Source organism: Oxyura jamaicensis, chromosome 18, assembly GCF_011077185.1.
Source record: "Oxyura jamaicensis isolate SHBP4307 breed ruddy duck chromosome 18, BPBGC_Ojam_1.0, whole genome shotgun sequence".
NCBI classification, from domain to species: Eukaryota; Metazoa; Chordata; class Aves; order Anseriformes; family Anatidae; genus Oxyura; species Oxyura jamaicensis.
Window position 1 is genome coordinate 24902 of NC_048910.1, and position 20446 is coordinate 45347.

The 20446-nt window shown below is 39.1% G+C and overlaps 2 protein-coding genes across 2 annotated transcripts in view; one reads left to right on the forward strand and one right to left on the reverse strand.

Annotated features, from left to right (window-relative positions):
• DHRS7C (dehydrogenase/reductase 7C) overlaps positions 1-15659 on the forward strand; it is a 36522-nt gene extending 20863 nt beyond the window's left edge. The window contains exons 7-8 of the mRNA XM_035342618.1: positions 7075-7078; positions 15550-15659. Coding sequence (XP_035198509.1) covers positions 7075-7078; positions 15550-15644 — 99 coding nt within the window. The 3' untranslated portion in view covers positions 15645-15659. The remainder of the gene's footprint in view (positions 1-7074; positions 7079-15549) is intronic.
• On the reverse strand, positions 1353-15615 carry LOC118175936 (germ cell-specific gene 1-like protein). Its single transcript, XM_035342617.1, has 5 exons — positions 15295-15615; positions 13595-13642; positions 11175-11327; positions 6064-6175; positions 1353-2095 (listed from the first exon to the last, which is right to left on the reverse strand). Exons 1-5 carry the CDS (start codon positions 15596-15598, stop codon positions 1840-1842), a joined length of 873 nt encoding a protein of 290 aa, XP_035198508.1. The 5' UTR covers positions 15599-15615; the 3' UTR covers positions 1353-1839.
• Positions 15660-20446: the final 4787 nt, after the last annotated feature.

Below are 20446 nucleotides of genomic sequence, written 5' to 3' on the forward strand. Positions count from 1 at the left end.
GATGATCAGAGGGCTGGAGCACCTCTCCTATGAAGAAAGGCTGAGAGAGTTGGGCATGTTCAGACTGGAGAAGAGAAGTCTCCGGGGGGTCCCCATTGCAGCCTTTCAGTACTTAAAAGGGTTTTTATAAAAAGGATGGAGTAGGACTCTTTACTCATGTAGATAATGATATGACAGGGGGGAATGGTCTTAAACTAAAAGAGGATAGATTTAGATCAAACATTAGGAGGAAGTTCTTCACAGTAAAAGTAGTGAGACACTGGAACAGGTTGCCTAGAGTGGATGCCCCATCCCTCTAGGCATTGAAGGCCAGGCTGGATGGGGCCTTGGACAACCTGATTAGTAGGTGGCATCCCTGCCTATGGCATGGAGGGTGGAGATAGGTGGTTTTTAAGGTCCCTTCCAACCTAAGCCATTCTATGATTCTATGATCCTTTAGCAGGTTCCAGAGAACTTTCTACAATAACTTGCCAGCTGGCTGGACACAGTCTACCCCATTCACTGTTCAGAGACGCCATCTTGGGTTTGTTTTGTTTGTTTTAAAGTGTCCATAAGTGCTTAGAAGTTGGAAATAGGTTAAATGCTAAATTAATGACAAGGAGAATGAAATGGCATTGTTCTTTCTAAAATTCATGTTAATGAAGTGATGGTGCACAATGACCATGAATTGGCAGTTATAATGCTAGCAGACTGCATATAACTTAACTCCTCAGGACATAATAATACTCTTAAGTGCTACACACTGAGATGCTGTTTTAATACAGGAGCCAACAGCTGATTGTAGGAAAATATAGGCTGATAAAAAAGTTTTTATTATACTGGGAATAGAGAGCAAAACTTGAACCTTGAAAAATGAAGGCTCATTTGGTATATGAAGTATACAGAAGAAGCATTCAGTATTAAGTAGAACAGAAAAAATGACTTTTCTCATTTGGAATATTCACATAAAAAATAAGAAAAATTCATGCCCAATGTAATTGGTACATATGATTTTGTATCACAAGGAAGATCCATGATGAACCCAAAGTGGAACAGCTGGGTATTCCTGATCTATGAGGACTAAAACCAATTCTACTTTCCCATCCTTAATGTGATTGTAGATCATTCTTAGACCAATCAAATTTTCTGACTCTTTCTGACACTGTTGTCAGAAAGATATATAAAGAATTACATTGGTGAGTTGTGTGATGCCTACAACCTTCCAAATTTCCATTTATCTTCCCAGCTTTTTTAAATGAGTACTAATTACATTGAAAACCCCTTCCTCATATTGGCCTTTCTTTCACTTCACAGCAAAACCTACCTATATGCTTCAGGTGAAAACTCAAGAATCATAAGCTGTAACACACTGATTTTCCTGGAAAGATTATACTTTTAATAACAAACTTTTACAAGCCAGGCAGCCATGCACAACATGTGAGCTGCTTTATTTGCTGCCCTGCTGTTGGTGGAGTTTTGGGTGTTGTGGGTTTTTTGATTGTTGTTTGGTTGGTTTTGGGTTGTGGGTTTTGTTGTTGTTGTTTTGTGTCAATAAAAAAAAAAATAGGAGAAATCCATAGTGCTCTGAAATACTAGCAAACTCACATACCTTATATTAACATTTAGACTGCTTAAAAATCAGAGCAGTGGAGAACTTGTATCATTGTTTTTTGTCTGAACTACAACACCTGGATCTGCTTTTCCCACTCTAAGACTTCCTTGAAACATCCATGGAAATATCTTTTTATTATTATTATTAAAAAAATCTAATGCAACACAAATGTACATTTTATTAGTTAATACTATTTCATTCTCATCTAATATTATGATTCACAGGATGCCTTGAGATATGGTTCAAATTTACAGAACTGAAATAGTGGCCAGTTGATGCAAGTCTTTTACTGGGTGTGCAGGGTCCTCTGTAGTGTTGTGAAAAGAGTTCACATGCACATTGCAAGCTTTCTCTGGAGCTGCGTGTTCTGGAAACTTGTATTTAATCTTTAAGCTCCTTTCCAGTGTTTTTCTTTTGTGCTTGAATTCCAAAATAGTTTTTGTATATTTATTAATAGTGGTGACAGCTGCAGCCATACAGCAAGCGAAGGAAGCCCATGCGAGGCTATAAACAAAAAGATTTATTAGAAATTAGCAGAACATTTTCATATCCAAGATTTTCAAGTTTATTTTTAAAAATAATGCACACAAATGATTGTATTGGTTTATATTATGGAAAGTGGAGCATGGTCAGGGACGAAGAAAGATATTTGGTTAATGACCATCCACATACTCGACTTACAGAGTGGACCTCTCTATAACACTTGTAACATTCACATTTAATATTCTTGTTTAATGAAACCTTGACTCTAATTCCTCTGTTTACTCTGTTTAGAGTTCAATATCGGTAAGAGTAAAAATGAGAATGCTTAAAAAAAAATTGAAAGGTGCAGTTACTGAGTCTAAAAATCTCACAGATGTCACTGAGAAATAACGTGTGCCAGTTATCCAAAAATATTTAAAAAGATGGTACAATTTACTAAAGATTCAGGAAATGTCTGCACCACTGAGTGGGCAACACATGCTAGAGGTGTAAGATTAGCATGCAAAAGTATGGTCACAGTAGAATGAATTAGAGTTTACAGTGGAGAAACTTACCAGAGCCCTTCTTAACATAGCAAGTTCAGGATAATCAAATGAAATGTGTCCATTACTGGAGAAATCAGTTTAAGAAACTCTTGTTAATTTAACCTTTGCCTCATAACTGTTTGTTCCCATATCCTTGCTGTAGTTCAATGAACTCATTTATGGTTTTTTTGTTTGTTTGTTTGTTTTTTGTTTTTTTTTTTTTTTTAATAACTCTTTCCTTCTTTATTTCTTTTTTCTTTTTGAGTGTTATTTTTAGCCAAGATTGGTTTCCAGGGTAACCAGACATCCAGATCTTTTGACAGAGTTTGAGAGCAGTGGATTATGGCACGTAGATATGTAGGACCTCTAGGAACAGGAAGAAGGGGGAGCAGCTCAAGCTATATTTTCTTGTGAAGTCAGCCAAACTATACCCTGAATTACTGTCTCAAATCTGAGGATAAGTGGAAGTGCTCTTGTAACAAAGAAATACCAAGAATAGGGAAAAGCCAGCAGAAGCAGACAGAATGCTTCATCATTCAAACCAAGCGCAAATGGGACAGCAGACCTACCTATGATTATATGTAACCTATGGTTTAAGACAACCATGTTAGAGAGGAATTGAAGATGGCAGCAATGACACCAAGTTTTAGCCCCTGAGATTAGATGAAGGTGGCAGATCTGCAGTAGGCCTTATTCATATAGTAGGCATTTGGGCTGAATAATTGAAGCATTGTAGCTTTAGTAGTCAAATTGATATAACTGATACTTCATGCTTCATGCACAGCTTTTGATAAAGATGTGCTTCCTAATCAATCTGTTAGAGCCCTTTGAAAGACCCAGTGAAATAAAGGGAACAAACTGATTTCAAGAGAACTTTTTAAAAGGCCTCTTACCAAAGACTGAATGAAATTAAGCTCTTATGAACAGGTGCTCCTATAGTCCAATGCTGTGTTAAAATATACAAAACAAAGGACAGGAGTAAATTGTTTCTTTTGACAATGCAAAGAAGATATTGCTGGGATTCTTCAAGGTTTTCACCAGAACTTTTGCTTTTCCATAAACAGTATGGAAAAGAAACCTCAACTAGGGAGAACCAAGGAAGGACATAAGCAAAGTCATGTCACTGTGATAGGCAGAGGATAAAGAGGAGTTTGGCTGCACTGGAAATTTAGCTTCAAGAAGTTAATTCAGTTTGAACTCTGCTCAGACAACAATGGTGAAGGGGAGATCAATCAGGTCAACTGGAAAAAGAGTAACTATTAAAGAAGTAACTAGTCATTCCTCTGGAAAAAATAAATACAGATAGAAGCTCAGCTGGATTATGATTTTTCCTATCACTGCACAGAGTATTCCATTTGAGGTGTGTTATAGGAATTTATAACAGGGCAATTCTTTAGAAAGAAAATGTCTCTTGATGTAAGGATGCATTGATGTGAGAAACAAAAGGAGATTGCAAGACTCACCAATAACAGAAATATCTTCCAACCTCCAGGAAAGTTACCAAAGAATAGAAAGAGAAAGATGAAGAGATTTATTGAAAAGATATTCAGGGTCACCAGAGACTGAGCCTACCCATCACTACCAATTCCTGTGCTTTGAAGGGAAAAGGTCTTCATGCCTTCTGAGACAGGTGGAAGAAAAATCATGGCCACATGAGCTGGATGTGGAGAGGGGAAATCTGTAGCACCTGGAAGATCCATGACAGAGGATAAACAGTTCTTGTAGGCATAGCTGCTCCCCTGAGTCTGATGGTTGAGATGAAAAACTGCTGCCATTGGCCTGATTCCCTGTTTTCCTTGGCTGATAGGAAGATGATGTTAAAAAGTTCCTAGTGGTAAAGCAGTGAAGTATTTTCCTGTGGCATTGCCTGTCCATGTCCCTGTCATGGTCTTGGTGACACTGTTGGCCACAAGTGGATGCCAGGGTGATTAGAAATGGAGTGTTAGTTATAATCATGAATGCCCATGTTTTGACATCTGTCGTCTTTCCTTGCATAGTGTTAGAATCCTTCCCCTTTTACTTTCATGTTTACATTCTTTTCTTTTCTTTAAAAACAAAACAAAACAAAACCAAAAAAAAAAAAAAAAAAAAACTTTTTACTTTCCAAAGCAGCCATTGGGAGAGTACTCATGTGAGGCTGGAGATAAAGGGTTATGCAATAATAATGGAGGTCTACATGTAGGTTATCAGAAGAGAGACAATATTACACATGGAAGAAGATAAAAGGAAAGACACCAAGCAAGACAACTGGAGGGAGGAAGTGAGGCACCTCTATGTATGGTTTTATTTTCTTCTTAGATTATCAAACAGGGTGATATAGCTACCATTTAGGCTGAGTAAAGGAAAGAATGTGGATCTTGATAGAAAAGGGGAGCATGCAATTGATTAGAAAAAGAAAGACAGAGACACCATCTTCCTCAATGTCTTTCTGTATGCAGGTACTGATGACTTGGAAAGTCTTGTGATGGTACAAGCATTTCTTTGGGCATTCAGTGGTCCAGGCTGCACAGAGTAACTAGAAGACATCTGTGAAATCCTCAGCTGCTCAATATGTGCCATATGGTGAAAGTGCAGGTGTTCAGGAGGGGAAAGCTGACTGTAGTGGCAGAAGTGGTAGATGTGATAATGTTGGTGATAGTAGCAGCTCAACTGTCAGAACAGATATGTAGACAATCAGCCTGAGTTCTGCTATAGTGACCCAAATGATTGGTCCCTATGGACATTTGAGTTAACCAAATACAGTTGTTCCCATTCTTTTTCTCAGTTAAGGCTGGGAAAATAAAGGCTGTTTCCAGCTAGTGCCTTCTGAACATTCAAATGCTCGTTATTGATAAAATTTGAATGGATTTTCAAAGGCACAACAAAGACATCCCTATAGAAAAATCCACTTCCTACTCCTCTTTTTTAATTAATTCACTAGACCTCCTCAGAAAATGATGCAATTATTTACAGGGTCAAAAAAAAAAAAAAAAAAAAAAACAAAAAAAAAAAAAACACTTACTTTTACCCAAGTCTGTTCTTAAAAATTTGAATTATTTTGACTACGTTCCAAATACAACAACCTGAGGCATACACATGGTAAAGAAACATTCATCCTAAATGGATAAGGCCAGCAGAGTTTTAAGTAACTTATACAAGGCAGTCTTCCTGGGAAACAAAGGTAACAAACCTGGGTCTTATAAAAATGGGTAACCTGATGTGTGTGGAAAAGAACCTCTGCTTCATGCAGAACAGTCAGAGGTCTATGTACTGTCTAAAGGATGATAAATGCAAAATTCACATGCTTATACATTATTATGCAATAATCTAAGACTACTGAATTTGGACAAAAACAGCTAAATATTGAAATGCGTTCCCAGGACTGAAATAAGGTAGACCTATTTATTCCAGTAGATATAAATTTCTTGAATATAGGATGAAGTGACTGAAATATAATGGAAGAACCAAATGTAAACCAATAAGTACCAAAAGGACCAGCCATAATCCCATGTGTGAGGTCTCCAGTCTTCAGGACCAAGATTTACAGTCATTTGAAATACAGTTGTGTACATCATGTGAGCAACCATGCCCAGAAGACCTAAAAAATATAATGAAAGAACATTAGAAAAAGTTAAAGTGATGATATTCTTCTTTGTCAATTTATTGCAGTTGTCCCTTGAACTCCTAAGGAATATTTTACAAAGAATCCGTAAGACACTGAAAAATACTGGACATTGTCATCTAGGTGTGTTTATGTGACATTGATTTACTAGTACAATCCTTTGACAACTACTTTGTATGCTATGAGAACCTATGGGAGCAGTGGGACATGCAGTCCTTAGATTTTGAAAAACAAGAAAGTTATTTGTTATCACCATCTGAAAACCAATTACTTAGTAATTCAGCCCTAAGCAGGAATCAGCCATAACAACAAAGTCTCACTCAGTTGCATTGCAAAGGTCACTTTTCCCTCATTTTCCTGTCTTTCAGTGGAAAAATTTTCAAAGACACAAGCATTACCTTTGTAATGGTTGTACCTTTGTAATACTTGTACCCACACTTTTGCAGTACATTAAATGCAACAAGATTTATCAACATTATTGAGGTGAAAGAAAAAATTGAACAAGCACTAAATGGCTATTAAAAAACATTGAAAGTTTCAATTGTGAAAGTAGCATATTTAATAATTTAATTTTCAATTAAAGGTCTCTTCATAAGCCTAAGGGTGTCTGGTTTCCATTAACATTTTATTTTCCAGCAGTGACCTTCCCTGTGAACTTCTATTTTGTTGTTGTTGCTGTTGTTTCTACCTACATTTACAAATCCATAATGGTCTTGAAATTATCAGATATCCCACTGTCTAACATACATGAGCTTCTCAGAGCAGACAGCCCCCCCACCAAACTCACAAGACCCAATTTGTTAGGTGTTCCCAAAATAGACCTTTTCATGAATTCTTACAAAACAAAGCGATTACTAGTGCACAGAGGCTCTCAGTCTAGTTCATAACAAGTGAGGACTAACCATGATCTGTCTCCAGTAGTCACTAGGAAATGCCCTTCCCTGAAACACTGGTACTCCTTGAAACACCATCAATAGGCAATCAAGACAGCCCTTCTATGCAGTATAAAGCCAAAGGGCTTCGTAGTGTGAAACACAACTTCAGTAGTTAGCTGACACCCTGATACCACATTCCTTAATAAACTGTATGAAGAAAGATGTTCAACTGTAGAAGTGGGGTTTAGAGGACTGAGGCCAGTTATAGAATCATTAAGGTTGGAAAAGTCCTCCAAAATCATTTGGTCCAACCATAAGAGTTGTTCATTTCTCACGAGAAAGATGACATATTGTAGGCATTTCTGAGTTACAACAAATCTCTCTCCTAAATCCTCCTTTCTGGCTGCCTAGAGATGTATTAACTGGAGTGTGAACATGAGATCTTTCACTGGAGCTCCCTCCTTTTAGCTCTTGTATAAGAATAAAATTTCACACTATGACTCTTTTTTTAAGTCAACATATTCTACATCAGTTAGAACATGCATTATACATTTTATACAGTCCGAGCTAAAAACTGAAGGAAATCAAACACTGACACACAATGATTAAATACTATAACTATTTTCTTAAAACGTGTGTTTTCAAAATAGTTGGAATTATGTAGCTACAATTTCCAGTAGCTGAATTTTAATTTGCATTTTTGTGCTAGAATAAAGAACGTGTCATTATAAGAAATTGAATCTTCATTTCAGATTAGAGTGAAGGAAACTTTAAACTCTTGCTTTGGTAAAGCAACTAGATTCAGTTTATATTTACAACAGATTTATATACAAGTTAAACAACTAAGACATGTTCTTCAACTTGTATTATCTTAAGAAATGTTTAAAATCAGAGAAGATCTGAAATAAACAGTATCCAGTAAAATTTTGCTGTGTAAGCCTCCTCCTGACCTTTTCTCAGTGCAACAAGGGATAATTAGAAAGGAAGGAAGCTATACACAAGAACATATAGGAACACAAACCTGACTGACAAATTATATGGGAGGCATTGATAGAAACCAAACCTGGTCAGGCAGATTCATTGATGAGAGCATGTGAAAATATGAAAACATTTATTCCAGCAAGAATATCTGATGGAGGAGGTTGTCAACTGGGAAGCTAATAGGAAAGGTGGAAACCAGAAAACAAAGTATACCAATACACAGACCTGACAAAACAAATATGGAGACAATGACAAGAAACAAACTTCTCAGTCACTCTAACTGATTAGCTATCAAGAAACTATATGTGCCACTTCAAGAAGTGGCTTTGCAACTGATGATCCTTTAGACCAAGGGGCTCTGGACTGGGAAGGGTGTGGGATTGGTAAAGCTCTGCAAACCCATGAGGGTATGTGCATGGGAAGGAGAACCAGTGAGTAGCAAAAGGGTGCGGGGTGGTGCAGACTGTAGTCAGGCTGTGTGAAATTGGGCCAGTAAAATGCACTTGTCTGGTAGAGCCCTGCATCTGATCACCACAATCTGTCCTACCTTATTTTCATATTAATTCTTTTTTCTTATGTAGCTCTCTGTGTATTTACACTCTATCGTGTCTGTATGTGGGCTGCAAAGTCTAAGTGCCAGCTACAGGGGGGGTCTGTATGTGTGAGTGAAATTTGATGCCAGCTATTGGAGTCAGGCCAGGAGATCAGGCATCCCTGTCTGTGGTGCCAGCTATGGAAGTGAGTGACAGTCCTAATGTCAGTAGCTGGAGTGGCCATAGCTCTCTGGTTTTAGGGAGGGTCCTACAGACTTTGAGCCCCAGGTACCGGCTACTGGGGGGACCAGTGTAAATTAACTGGGTGCCAGCTACTGGAGACTATGGAGGTCCTCACTACCAGCCACTGAAGCAAGAATTATATATGTTCCCCAAAACAACTACCAGCAGAGACAAATGTGATTGTAGGCATGTGTATGCGTGCATATATGACTTGAAAGTATTAAGTACCAGCTACTTGGAGGCCAGTCTGAGTTGAATTTAGTGGCAGCTACTGGAGTTAGGCTGGGGTTGTGGGTGCCCTGGCCTACAATGTCAGCTACTGGGACCAGTAAGGTCCAAGTGCACTTGCTGGAGTGAATAGGGTCTTCTACTCCCAGCCACTGGGGCAGGAGCAGTGTGTGTTCCCAAACCAACCACTGTGGAGAACAGGGAGGGGGAAAGGAAGGGGGCTGACATGGGTGAGGTGAGTGCCAGGTTCTGCACTGGAAGCAGAAATGGGGCTGTGCATCACAGCCTGTATGCCTGGTGCTGGCTGCTGGGGGGGCTGAATTCACAGACAACCTGGTGTAGGGAGGTTGTCCATGTGTGTTCACCAGCAGACTTCAAGCTAAACCAGTCAGCAAGTTCAGCAGGACCTCACGTTTGGGCTGAGGTGTAAGGAGAGTGGAGAGTCAGTGCTGGTTCATCCAGGGAGATTACAAAGTTGGAATGTGTGCAAGAGCTGCATGTTTGCTGCAAGCATCAGGCTGGACCAGCCAGTGAAGAGGGGAGCCATGAAATGGGTAAGGGTGTCAGGGATCTTGACTGGCATGCTGGACAGATAGAGGGGCTGTACTTGGAGACCCATGAGTGTGTGTGTGCTTGCAAACCTAGAGAGTGCTGTATGTGTGACTGCACTGGTCCTGTGCCAGCCCAAGATAAGAAAAGGGACTCAGCCGTCTGTATTTATGTTTTATGTGAGTCTTCTGTGGAGGACTGCCTTGTTCAAGGCAGTGCCTTGTCTGTGGCTGTGTCAGTGTCTTCTGTGTGTCTGTGTGTGTCCTGTGTGTCTCTGGGACACACACTCAGCATCACTATTGGCTGAACCTGCAAAGGGAAAGGCAGCTGTGTCCCTTGGTCTGGGCAGACACTTTGGGTCTACGGGCACTGGACTAGGCTCTGCTGGCCAAGACATGGGTTTCCACTGCCAGAGTGGCTGGAGGAGGTCATCGCGCTCTTTACATCACTTAACAAAGCTTACTATCCTTTCTTTCAAAATAAACTTGACAGTGGATCAAGAGATACAGGTAGAAATGTTTCTCTGAAAAGGTAGGCTTATTTAGTCAAGTTAAAAATCATACTGTTTTACTAAGTCTATAGCTGAGGTTCAAATACAGAAAAATCTCTGATCAATAGGAGAAAAAATATTTTAAAACTGTTTTTCAGTGAATCTACTGATAAATCACTAGTCAAGAAAGATAATGGAGACTAATTTGAATAATTAGTAGAACTGGTAAAAAAAATATATATATATATATATTTTTAACCACATAGACACCTTTCAAGAAATTAATTCAGAAGAAAGGAGATGTTCCAGCAGGTGCTCAGAGATCATAGAGTTTGGGTACCACTCTCTGTCCTACAGGGATCTGAGAAACATGAAGATGTGCAAATGTTAACTAAAAAGAGGAAGAAATGACCTACTCTGTGTTGCAGGTGGGAGCCTAAAAGAAATTATGCAAAACTGTAGCAGTAGAGACTTTATATTTTGTATGAATAAACATTTTGAACAGTAAAGATTGGACTACATTTCCTAGAAAGCTCACAGAACCTTTTTTTTTTTTTTTTTTTTTTTTTTTTAACTCCAACTTTCCTCAGCAAAAATTGTTTAGCATAGACAAAATTACAGAGTATCTCAGGCTGGAAGACACCTTTGCAAGTCTTCAACCTCCAGACCTCAATAGCTCAATTCATGGTAAATGCTGAGTTCAGGCCAAATTGCTCAGGTACTGATATATTAACTTCTTCACAAGGACGGACAAGCAGTAGAATAGGCTCCCCTGTCTGCAGGTTTTTAAGATCCAGCTGGATACAGTCCTGCTGAGCAAACTGGTCCGATCTCAGAGCTGACCCTGCTTTGAGCTGGAATTTGGACTAGGGTACCTTCTGAAGTTTCTTCCAAACTGAATTTGCCCAGGTCCCTGTGATTATATAGCACTGGATTAAGAAGTAACATGGAGAAATGCAACAGTCTCAATAGGTATTGTTATAGCTTTTAATCCTGGACACTGTTATTAGTCTTTGGTTAGACATCTATCAGTGTTGAATTTTCTTGATGTAATAAATTGAGGTCCTATACTGTACCTGCAAGTACGGTGACTACTGCAGAAAAGGCGTTGATCTTTAGCCCACCAATGACACTACGGTAGCAGCACATTTCTACTGACATAAGAACAACTCCAGTCAGAAGCAAAATGTTATACAGTAGCTCTGCTACAATAGACAGCCATAAAACCCCTGTAAAACCAAATTAATAGCACTGATATAATAAGCAGTCATTTAGTATTTTCAACATTTATTTCTTCTTCATTTATATTATTTACACAAACTTAAACAAATGGTCAGAGGCTGTGAGGTTGCTGCTGTAACATCTGTAGGAAGACACACATGGTCAACACCATAAATTATTATTCCCTCTGCAGATTTGGCCATTTAGAAGAAGAGCACTAGCATGTTCCTGCCGTACGCTTAAGTTTATGGTGCAAGGTCAGGCAGTACATTTTTTATACACAGTAGTTACCCTAAAATTATTATGAACCAAAATTCGTTTTTTAAAAAGGGAGAATTTTTAATAAATGTTCATAAAGACAAGAATTAATTTCCAGTTATCTTGTTGTTGACACCACAGCTGCTGTGTCCAGAATATACCAAAACAGAAGACCACGTTATTCAGCTAACAAACTGCAAAGGCCACACACACAGCCACACTGCCTGAGGGTCTAGTCATTAACTAAAATCTTCCTTTTGTGTTTAGTTTCTCACCAGGTAAGCTCTTGTTTTTGGACAGAGAAGCCTTCATGTGCCCAAACGCTCTCCATATTTCACTGAGATCCATCTTTCTGGGTATTGTTTAATTCAGTTCTCCCTGGATATCTGTTGATTACATCTTACTCAAGAAGTTAATCTTCCTTTGAAAGATTATTAGCCTGCTGTTTTACATGCAGGCATTACAGCATTATTAACATGCTAATGTCCCATTGGCTGGAGCAGGCAGAGTCTTCTTGTGTCCTTACAGTAGCAAGAGCTGGCCGACAACTGATTGCTGAACCTCACAGACCATCTTAAGAACAAATTAGTATGTCCTAAGACATCTAGTTGTAAATTCAAATAGTGATCTCATATGCATATATATACTAGGTGTATATATATATATATATGGTAACAATCATAAATTAAAAATAGAAACATTGCTAAGATATAATTTATAAGTAAATACTATGGATTTAGTCATATTTTTGTGTCAGGCTATGCATGGGCAAGATTTATTTCTGAAACAATTTTTTTTGTCTCAGTAAAAAAAAAAAAAAAAAAAAAAAAAAAATTGTTCAGGAACTCCAGACGTTACATTGTCCAGCAGTGTGGGCTTACCCAGATATGGGAACTCGCATCTAAATATTTTTGAATAGTGAGCCATTGTTACACATGCACTGGATAACTGTGATAACACTTCTGTATATTGACTTGTCTAAGGATGATAAATTCAGAAAGAGTGAGACTAATGCATCCCAAGTCTTGTGCACACTGCAGCCACACACCTTTGCTGATCACAAACTGTGTTTTCCTTTGTGCAGGACAAGAGCCTTTATTTCTACACGGTATTTCACTGCCCAGGGGTAGCCTCACAGTGTGGTTATCAGGTACCAAGGTGCTGTATTAGGTCCCTTGATCTATCTTTTGGATGCCTGTGGCCACTCTCCTGGTCACAGAGATAATTTCGTCTCTGTGCCCACCAGTGGTTTCATGTGCAAGATGCTCTCAGGGCCAGGGCCCACAAACTACCACTCCTTTTCCTTTCAGAAAATGCAATTTCAACCTCCTGGGGAAGAAGGAGGACTTTTTTTCAGGACTCATCACTTCCAAAATGATTGATTTAACCATTTAAACTATAAGGATTACATGGGAGAGTTGCTCTCTCAGTAGTATCTGCAAGCACGTGTTGTAGGAAAAGGAACTGTTCTTTGAAAGAACAAGGCTAACTCTATGCTTTTAGGAGGTATCTTTGGTTGCAAAACCTTGATGAATGGAAATGCTTCCTTATCGCTCTGTGTAGGGTGCAGGGAGAGGATTCAGACTGGCATCAAGATTGGCTTGGTCCAGAGTACTTCTCTCCCAAGTCCTCTCAGCACATTTTCTGGCCTCGTTCACATGATACGTGTCCTTCTGCCCTCTCCAGGCAGCATAGTGCCAACCGCAAAGTCCTAACTCTGAATTTGGAGATCTGAGGAGAGAGGTGGCAAAAACTTAGAAATCTCGATTTCCAGTTCTCATAATGAGAATATATATTTTTTTAATTTCCTGTTCAAATTGAGTAGATTTGAAAGACATTGACTCAGATTTCAAGTCATGTGGACTTCATTTTGAAGTTTAAAAACAAAATAAAGGACAAAAACTCTGTAGAATTAAAAAACACTATTTTTTTTTTTTTTGAAATCAACATACAGAGTATTTATATTGGTTAATGTGATCACAAACATATTATTTATATTTAAAAATTGCATATTTACCTCGATCAGCAGCTGGAGCTAGACTGACAAAGCTTCTACATTTCTCACCTAAAAAAGAAAAAAAATATATTTAAAATAAATAAATAAATAAATTTAAAATAAAATTAATTATTGTTATATATGCTGTATTGATCTAAAGAAATAGATTAATAAAATGCAAAAAATCAAAAATCTATCATAGAAGTACCAATTAAGATGACCACGATAAACTATTTCCGATGTGTGTTTGTACACACAGAGTCCCTGGTATGTGGATATACTCCTGGAGCTCAGATAGAGAATCCTTCCAGACTGTTTCAAGGCAGAAACAGTCACACATATGTGGTAAAGTTAGAGAAAGGCTTTGAAATTTTTTTATGCAGAAGATTGTGCCTGTGAAAGTCAGAACTGGAAAATTAACAATTTACAAAACTGTATACCATCCTCCCTGTGAAGGAAGAACTGTTTGCTGTACAGCAACAAGACTGATGCTCAGACAAATTTCTTATAAGCTTGAGTGGTTTTTTTTGTTTGTTTGTTTTTGTTTTTCCCTGTAAGCTTTGATTGTAAAACCCATGTGACCTCCTGACCCCTGCGCAGATGCTTTGAACAAAGCTCTTAGAATTAATTTTGTTCTGCTCTGACAATACAGGGAGGTTTGTTGTTTTTATTTTTTTCAGCGCTAACTGCACCATGTATGAAAATAAGAACTGCCATAGCAGACAGACCAATTCCATGACCCCAGTATCTGCAGCAATATCCACCTAAAAGATGTCTTCAGTGGTAGATGTATTTTGCTCTGATCTATGACATTTACCCCCCTTAAAACTGCGTGATGTACAATATCTTCTGGCAGAACTGGTCCTTCAAGAAAGTCAACCGTTAAAATATTTTCATTTTGTTGCACAGATAGCTGAAGTTTCATTCAACTTGCCACTGCTAAACTGATCAGAATGATAAGTGGAAAAATCTAGTGCTGATTTGGATGTACAGTATAAACATTATTTCTTGAACCAGTTAAGCAATTCACATATACAAAGATCCAAAATTAACCTGAGGTTCTCTTTTATGGCAATTTGCATTAATTCCGCTAGTATTTACATAGTAAGAAGGAAACTCAGTCAAATGCCTCCATTCATGATTAGTGAGTCTCCAAAATATGTTATAGCAAGGTGAAAATTACCTTCTTCTGCTTCCCTTTATTGAAGGTGAGATCACAGCAAGAAAATGAAAATAGCTGTGGTTAAGAGGAAATCCATGAAAAAACTTAGGTCTCACAGAATTAATTGGTCAAATGAAAATCCAATTATATATATATATGTTTTTTTAAAGAAGCGTATTGTGCTTTTAATGTTGCTCCTGTGACATCATTCAAGACAAATATGTTTATTTTTGCCTAGAGGAGTAACAACATCAGAAAGAATAAACAATTCCCTATTAAAGTCATTTAACTTGCTGTTTTATCTAGACGTGTATAAAGTTTTTCATCTGTACTATAATCTGACACTATAAAGTTCTTTACATAAATATTAGATTATTTTTTTTATGAATTAAACAGAAAGTGCTTTTTAAGATCCCCCTTTCCAGAGTAGAGCAATTTTTTAAGGATACTTTTTCCTTTAAAATACATACATGATATTGCAGCAAAGAGGAAACTAACACAAAATAAGTAGAAAGATCTCTGATTAATTTCTGAAGTAAATATATATATTTTTACTCACCTTCCCCATTTATAATCTCTTCACAGGAATACCAGATCCCAGCATGAAACTTTCGGTCAATGAACTTGTCATCTCCTGTCTCCCAGATATATTGCACAGCATTACTGTTGTTGGCGTCAGGGCTATTAAAGCAGATGCAGTGATCCCCTTTGTTCTGTTCTGTACAGAAAGGTTTGGCAACTTTTCTTGTCCCTTCACACCAGTAACTGCTACTGAATGCTGTAATAGAGAAAACTATAGAGAAAAGACCGAGAGAAAATGCTGCTGAGGCTCTTTGCTGTCTTGCTGTGCCAAGGACTGGCATCCTCCAGGACTGCAGTATCAATTATTCTAGAAACAACCTTTTATAAAGCTATGTGTATGTCTGGTGAAACACCTGTCTGTGTTTGCCATCCCAATCTTTTTTCCTCTCAGCAAAGTGTACCAGCTTAGTAGTTAAGACAGAAAACAGAGAGATGGGCTTAAGGAGAAATCATGTGGCAGAAGAGATTAAGGATATAGGACAGTGTTGTTTGGCACTAATATCTTGTGAAAGAAATTTGAGGAGAAGAGATAAATTATAGTTTGGCCTATGAATAATAGGAGAAAAGACACAAAGAACACAGAACCATAGGAAGTATACCAATATACAATCAGAAAAAAAATATTTACAGAAACAAAATTCACATATTTACCTCGATCAGCAGGTGGAGTCAGACTGATGAAGCTTCTACATTTCTCACCTATTAAATAAATAAAATTAGCCTTGCAGTTCCAAATGCTCCTGTTACACAAAACATTGAATTAAATAGAATACAATCAAGAATATTACTTTAAAGAAATTCTTAAAGAGATGAAAACAGTTGCTAAGTTAGAGCATTCCACAGCATTACATCATTTCCCAAGACCCCTGGGAAGGTGAGTACACTTGTCTGAAGTTCTACCAGTTACACATGAAAGCCATAAGTTATACGTTTTAGCTATGGACAATATTCTGAGTATTGGCCAGTCTGCCTCCATGAATACATAAGTGAAACCTTGGTAATATTAGATGAAAGAGTAGAGAAAAGGCTGTATTGTCTTAATTTTGTCTGCCCATCTGTTTGTTCACTCTGTGAAACAGCTATTTTTTCCTTCACCTAAGAAACATTTCCCACCTTGACATGTTAGAGACATGTCTTTTTCTGCGTATTTGATAATGCAAAGGATTTAAAACTTTTTCTTATGAAATGAGTGAGAAATTTTGTGAAACCTTATGTGGAACAGTTGTTGCATAACGAGATAGTAAAAAACATTTGTGCTAAAAGGAAAAAGGGACAGGATCCCTGCAAAACAATACACAACCTACAGGAACAGGAACGGGTCAAATCCACCTGTCCCTGCTGTGTCAGTGTATGAATATTATTATAAAAATATATGATTAAAAAAAATAAAAAAATAAAATAAAATAAACAGAAGGAGTGGGAGTGTAAGTAAATTATCACTTTGACTGTAAGGTCAAAAACATTCACTAAGGGAAAGTGATACCACAGGACAGCCATGTATATTTTAACAAAACCCATTCTAATTTTTAAGACAAGAAGCTGTTGGGGAAATAATGAGTCCATAAAACATCAGTGCTCAGTCCTCCTAAACTTTCACGCAGAGGTATATATATGGCCTCATGTCTCTTGTTTACTCTTCCTATCACAGGATTTCCACTTTCCTTATGATTATGGGAGAGATGCACATTCAGCAAAGGACCTTGAGGACTTCCTTAGTTGTTTTTGTAGCCCCATCTAAGGCCTAATAAAAATGGAGGGAATGTTTCCACTCCCCAGCTTTGCAGAGTTCCTGTTTTCACTTGTGAAAAATTAAGCTTGAGGAAGTAAACAAGATTGCTGGTCAGGCATCTTCCTCTCTTGAATATTAGCACTTAACCATTCATTAATTACTGGCATTTCCAATGAGAGTTTGTCTTTAGATCAACTGTAAAATTACATTTGGAGTGAAGGCAGGAGTTTGTCTTGAAACAAAATTGATCCATAAAATTGCTCTTTTTTATGAGCCTGGTTTACAGATTCCTTTGTAGTCACTGTATCCGTCAACTTGAACAATAGAAATATTGTTGCATTCTTAGTACCCAATGATATGATTATGTGACAAATACAGAGCTTTTTTTTTTTTTTTTCGCTGTGGCATAAATCCCCTTGCCTTGTACTGAAAGTCTCCTAAAATGACATTATGTGCTACAGAAGAAGGAAGGGTGTAGTCAAGATAGAAGATGCTGAAAGCAGAGTTTAGTATATGCCCTTGCTTGCATTGAAAGATCACCTGGAAACCATAGAACCACTTCAAGAGAGGAAGACACCTGTTTACCATATTCTGAATTATGATTTTGGGGTTTAGTAGAGCACTCCAATGAAACTGATGATGTTAGAGGCATCAAGAGATGCAAAAGCAGCAAAACCATAAATGATGGTGCTGAGTAAAGCAGGAGGAGATACAAAGCTGGACCTTGGTGTAAGAGCAAAAAAGAGATACAAGACCTCTTAATGTGGGTCTCCTTCATTGACCTAGCCCTGGGTATTTTTAGCTCTAAAGAGAGACCACAAAGCTTGATCAAGCATAAATGATGATTTTAGAAGGTGAGTAGGTAAAAACAACTTGTAGAAGTTGAAAACAGGTAATAGACCACCTGCTGCTGGGTACCAGCTATCAGTAGAGCAGATGGAAGGTATTGCATGGTCCTGAGAAATATCAAGGATGTATTGTAGAAGATCCTGTGAATCTGCTCATTTAGGGTCTAAGTAGACTTCATGATTTCTTTAACAATGAGATATATATGGTGATCTCAAAAGAGCTCCAATGCCAAAGCATTATTTGGTTTTGCTGTTTGTAACCTACTGCAGAGTTAGATATCTTACTCACATGACAATTAGAAAATTTGCTTTTATCACTTTTAGCAATATACAGCTGAGCAGTTGCTCTGGGGGGTTTGAGGCGCATCTTCCTGGTCCTTATAATTACTGTTAGGTGTGGCTTTGGGAGGTTGTATACACAGAAAAACAATTCCTGGCCACAGGCACAATAGTGACAGCAGTGAATGCCCTTGCTGCCAGGCCTCTCTAGAGTAGGATGGGGACATTTCCATACTGAAATTCTTGTCTCCAGAGCACTTTCTCATTCCATGTCCCAGCACATTTATGTACCACATCCAGGTTTCATGTAAAGATTGCATATGGTTATACATCATGCCCTTCCACCCCTGGATTCATCTAGACAAAACTTTGGGCATGTGAGTGGGTAGTGAGTCAGGACACACCCACTACTGATAAATATTTAATATCCTTATCAATGGCAAAAACAATGGGGTCTAGTGCACCCTCAGAAATTTTGCATATGACACCAATCTGAGTGGTGCAGTCATCACAACAGAAAGAAGGGATGCCATTCAAATGGACCTGGACAAATTTGAGAAGTGGGCCCATGTGAACTTAATGAAGTTGAAGGTGCTGTACCTGGGCTGGGGCATTCCCCATCATGAGTACAGACTGGGAGAAGAACTCATTATGAGTAGCCCTGCTGAAAAGGATTTGGTGGTTCTGGTGGATAAATAACTTGACATGAGCCAGCAGTACACGCTTGCAGCCTAGATGACCAACTTCACCCTGGGCTGCATCAAAAGATCAGTGACCAGCAGGTTAACAGAAGTGATTGTACCTCTTTACTCTGCCCTTGTGATACCTCACTTGGCAGCTGGCAGAAGTTGCGAAATCGTCAGCGCTTGTTCTTGTGGGGGACTTTAACTTCCCAGACATATCTTGGAAACACAACATAGCCCAGAGAAAGCAGTCCAGGAGATTTCTGGAGAGCGTGGAAGATAACTTCCTGACGCAACTGGTTGGCGAGCCTACCAGGGGAGGTGCCCCGCTAGACCTTCTGTTCACTAAAAGAGAAGGACTGGTGGGAGATGTGGTGGTCAGGGGCTGTCTTGGGCAGAGTGACCACAAAATGGTAGAGTTCTCGATACTTGGCGAAGTCAGGAAGGGGATCAGTAAAACCACTGTCTTGGACTTCTGGAGGGCTGACTTTGAGCTGTTCAAGACACTGGTTGGCAGAGTCCCTTGGGAGGTGGTTCTGAAAGACAGAGGAGCCCAGGAGTGCTGGGCGCTCTTCAAGAAAGAAATCTTAATGGCTCAGGAGCGGTCTGTCCCCACGTGCCCAAAGACGAGTCGGTGCGGAAGAAGACCAGCCTGGCTGAACAGAGAGCTGTGGCTCGAGCTTAGGAGAAAAAAAGAGGGCTTATAATCTTTGGAAAAGAGGGTGGGCCACTCAGGAGGACTACAAGGATGTTGCGAGGCGGTGCAGGGACAAAATTAGAAAGGCCAAAACTCATCTGGAGCTCAATCTGGCTACTGCTGTTAAAGACAACAAAAAATGTTTTTATAAATACATCAACACAAAAAGGAGGACTAAGGAGAATCTCCATCCTTTACTGGATGCAGGAGGAAACTTAGTTACAAGAGATGAGGAAAAGGCTGAGGTGCTTAACACCTTCTTTGCCTCAGTCTTTAGCGGTAAAACCAGTTGTTCTCTGGACACCCAGTACCCTGAGCTGGTGGAAGGGGATGGGGAGCAGAATGTGGCCTCCACAATCCACGAGGAAATGGTTGGCAACCTGCTACAGCATTTGGATGTACGCAAGTCGATGGGGCCGGATGGGATCCACCCGAGGGTACTGAGAGAACTGGCGGAGGAGCTGGCCAAGCCGCTTTCCATCATTTATTGGCAGTCCTGGGTATCAGGGGAGGTCCCACTTGACTGGCGGCTAGCAAACGTGAAGCCCATCTACAAGGAGGTCCGGAGGGTAGACCCGGGGCGCTATAGGCCTGTTAGTTTGACCTCAGTGCCAGGGAAGCTCATGGAGCAGATTATCTTGGGTGTCACCATGTGGCAGTTGCAGGGCAAGCAGATGATCAGGCCTAGACAGCATGGGTTTATGAAGGGCAGGTCCTGCTTGACGAACCTGATCTCCTTCTATGACAAGGTGACATGCTTAGTGGATGAGGGAAAGGCTGTGGACGTGGTCTACGTTGACTTCAGTAAGGCATTTGACACCATTCCCCACAGCATTCTCCTCAGGAAACTGGCTGCTCATGGCTTGGACTGGCATACACTTCGTTGGGTTAAG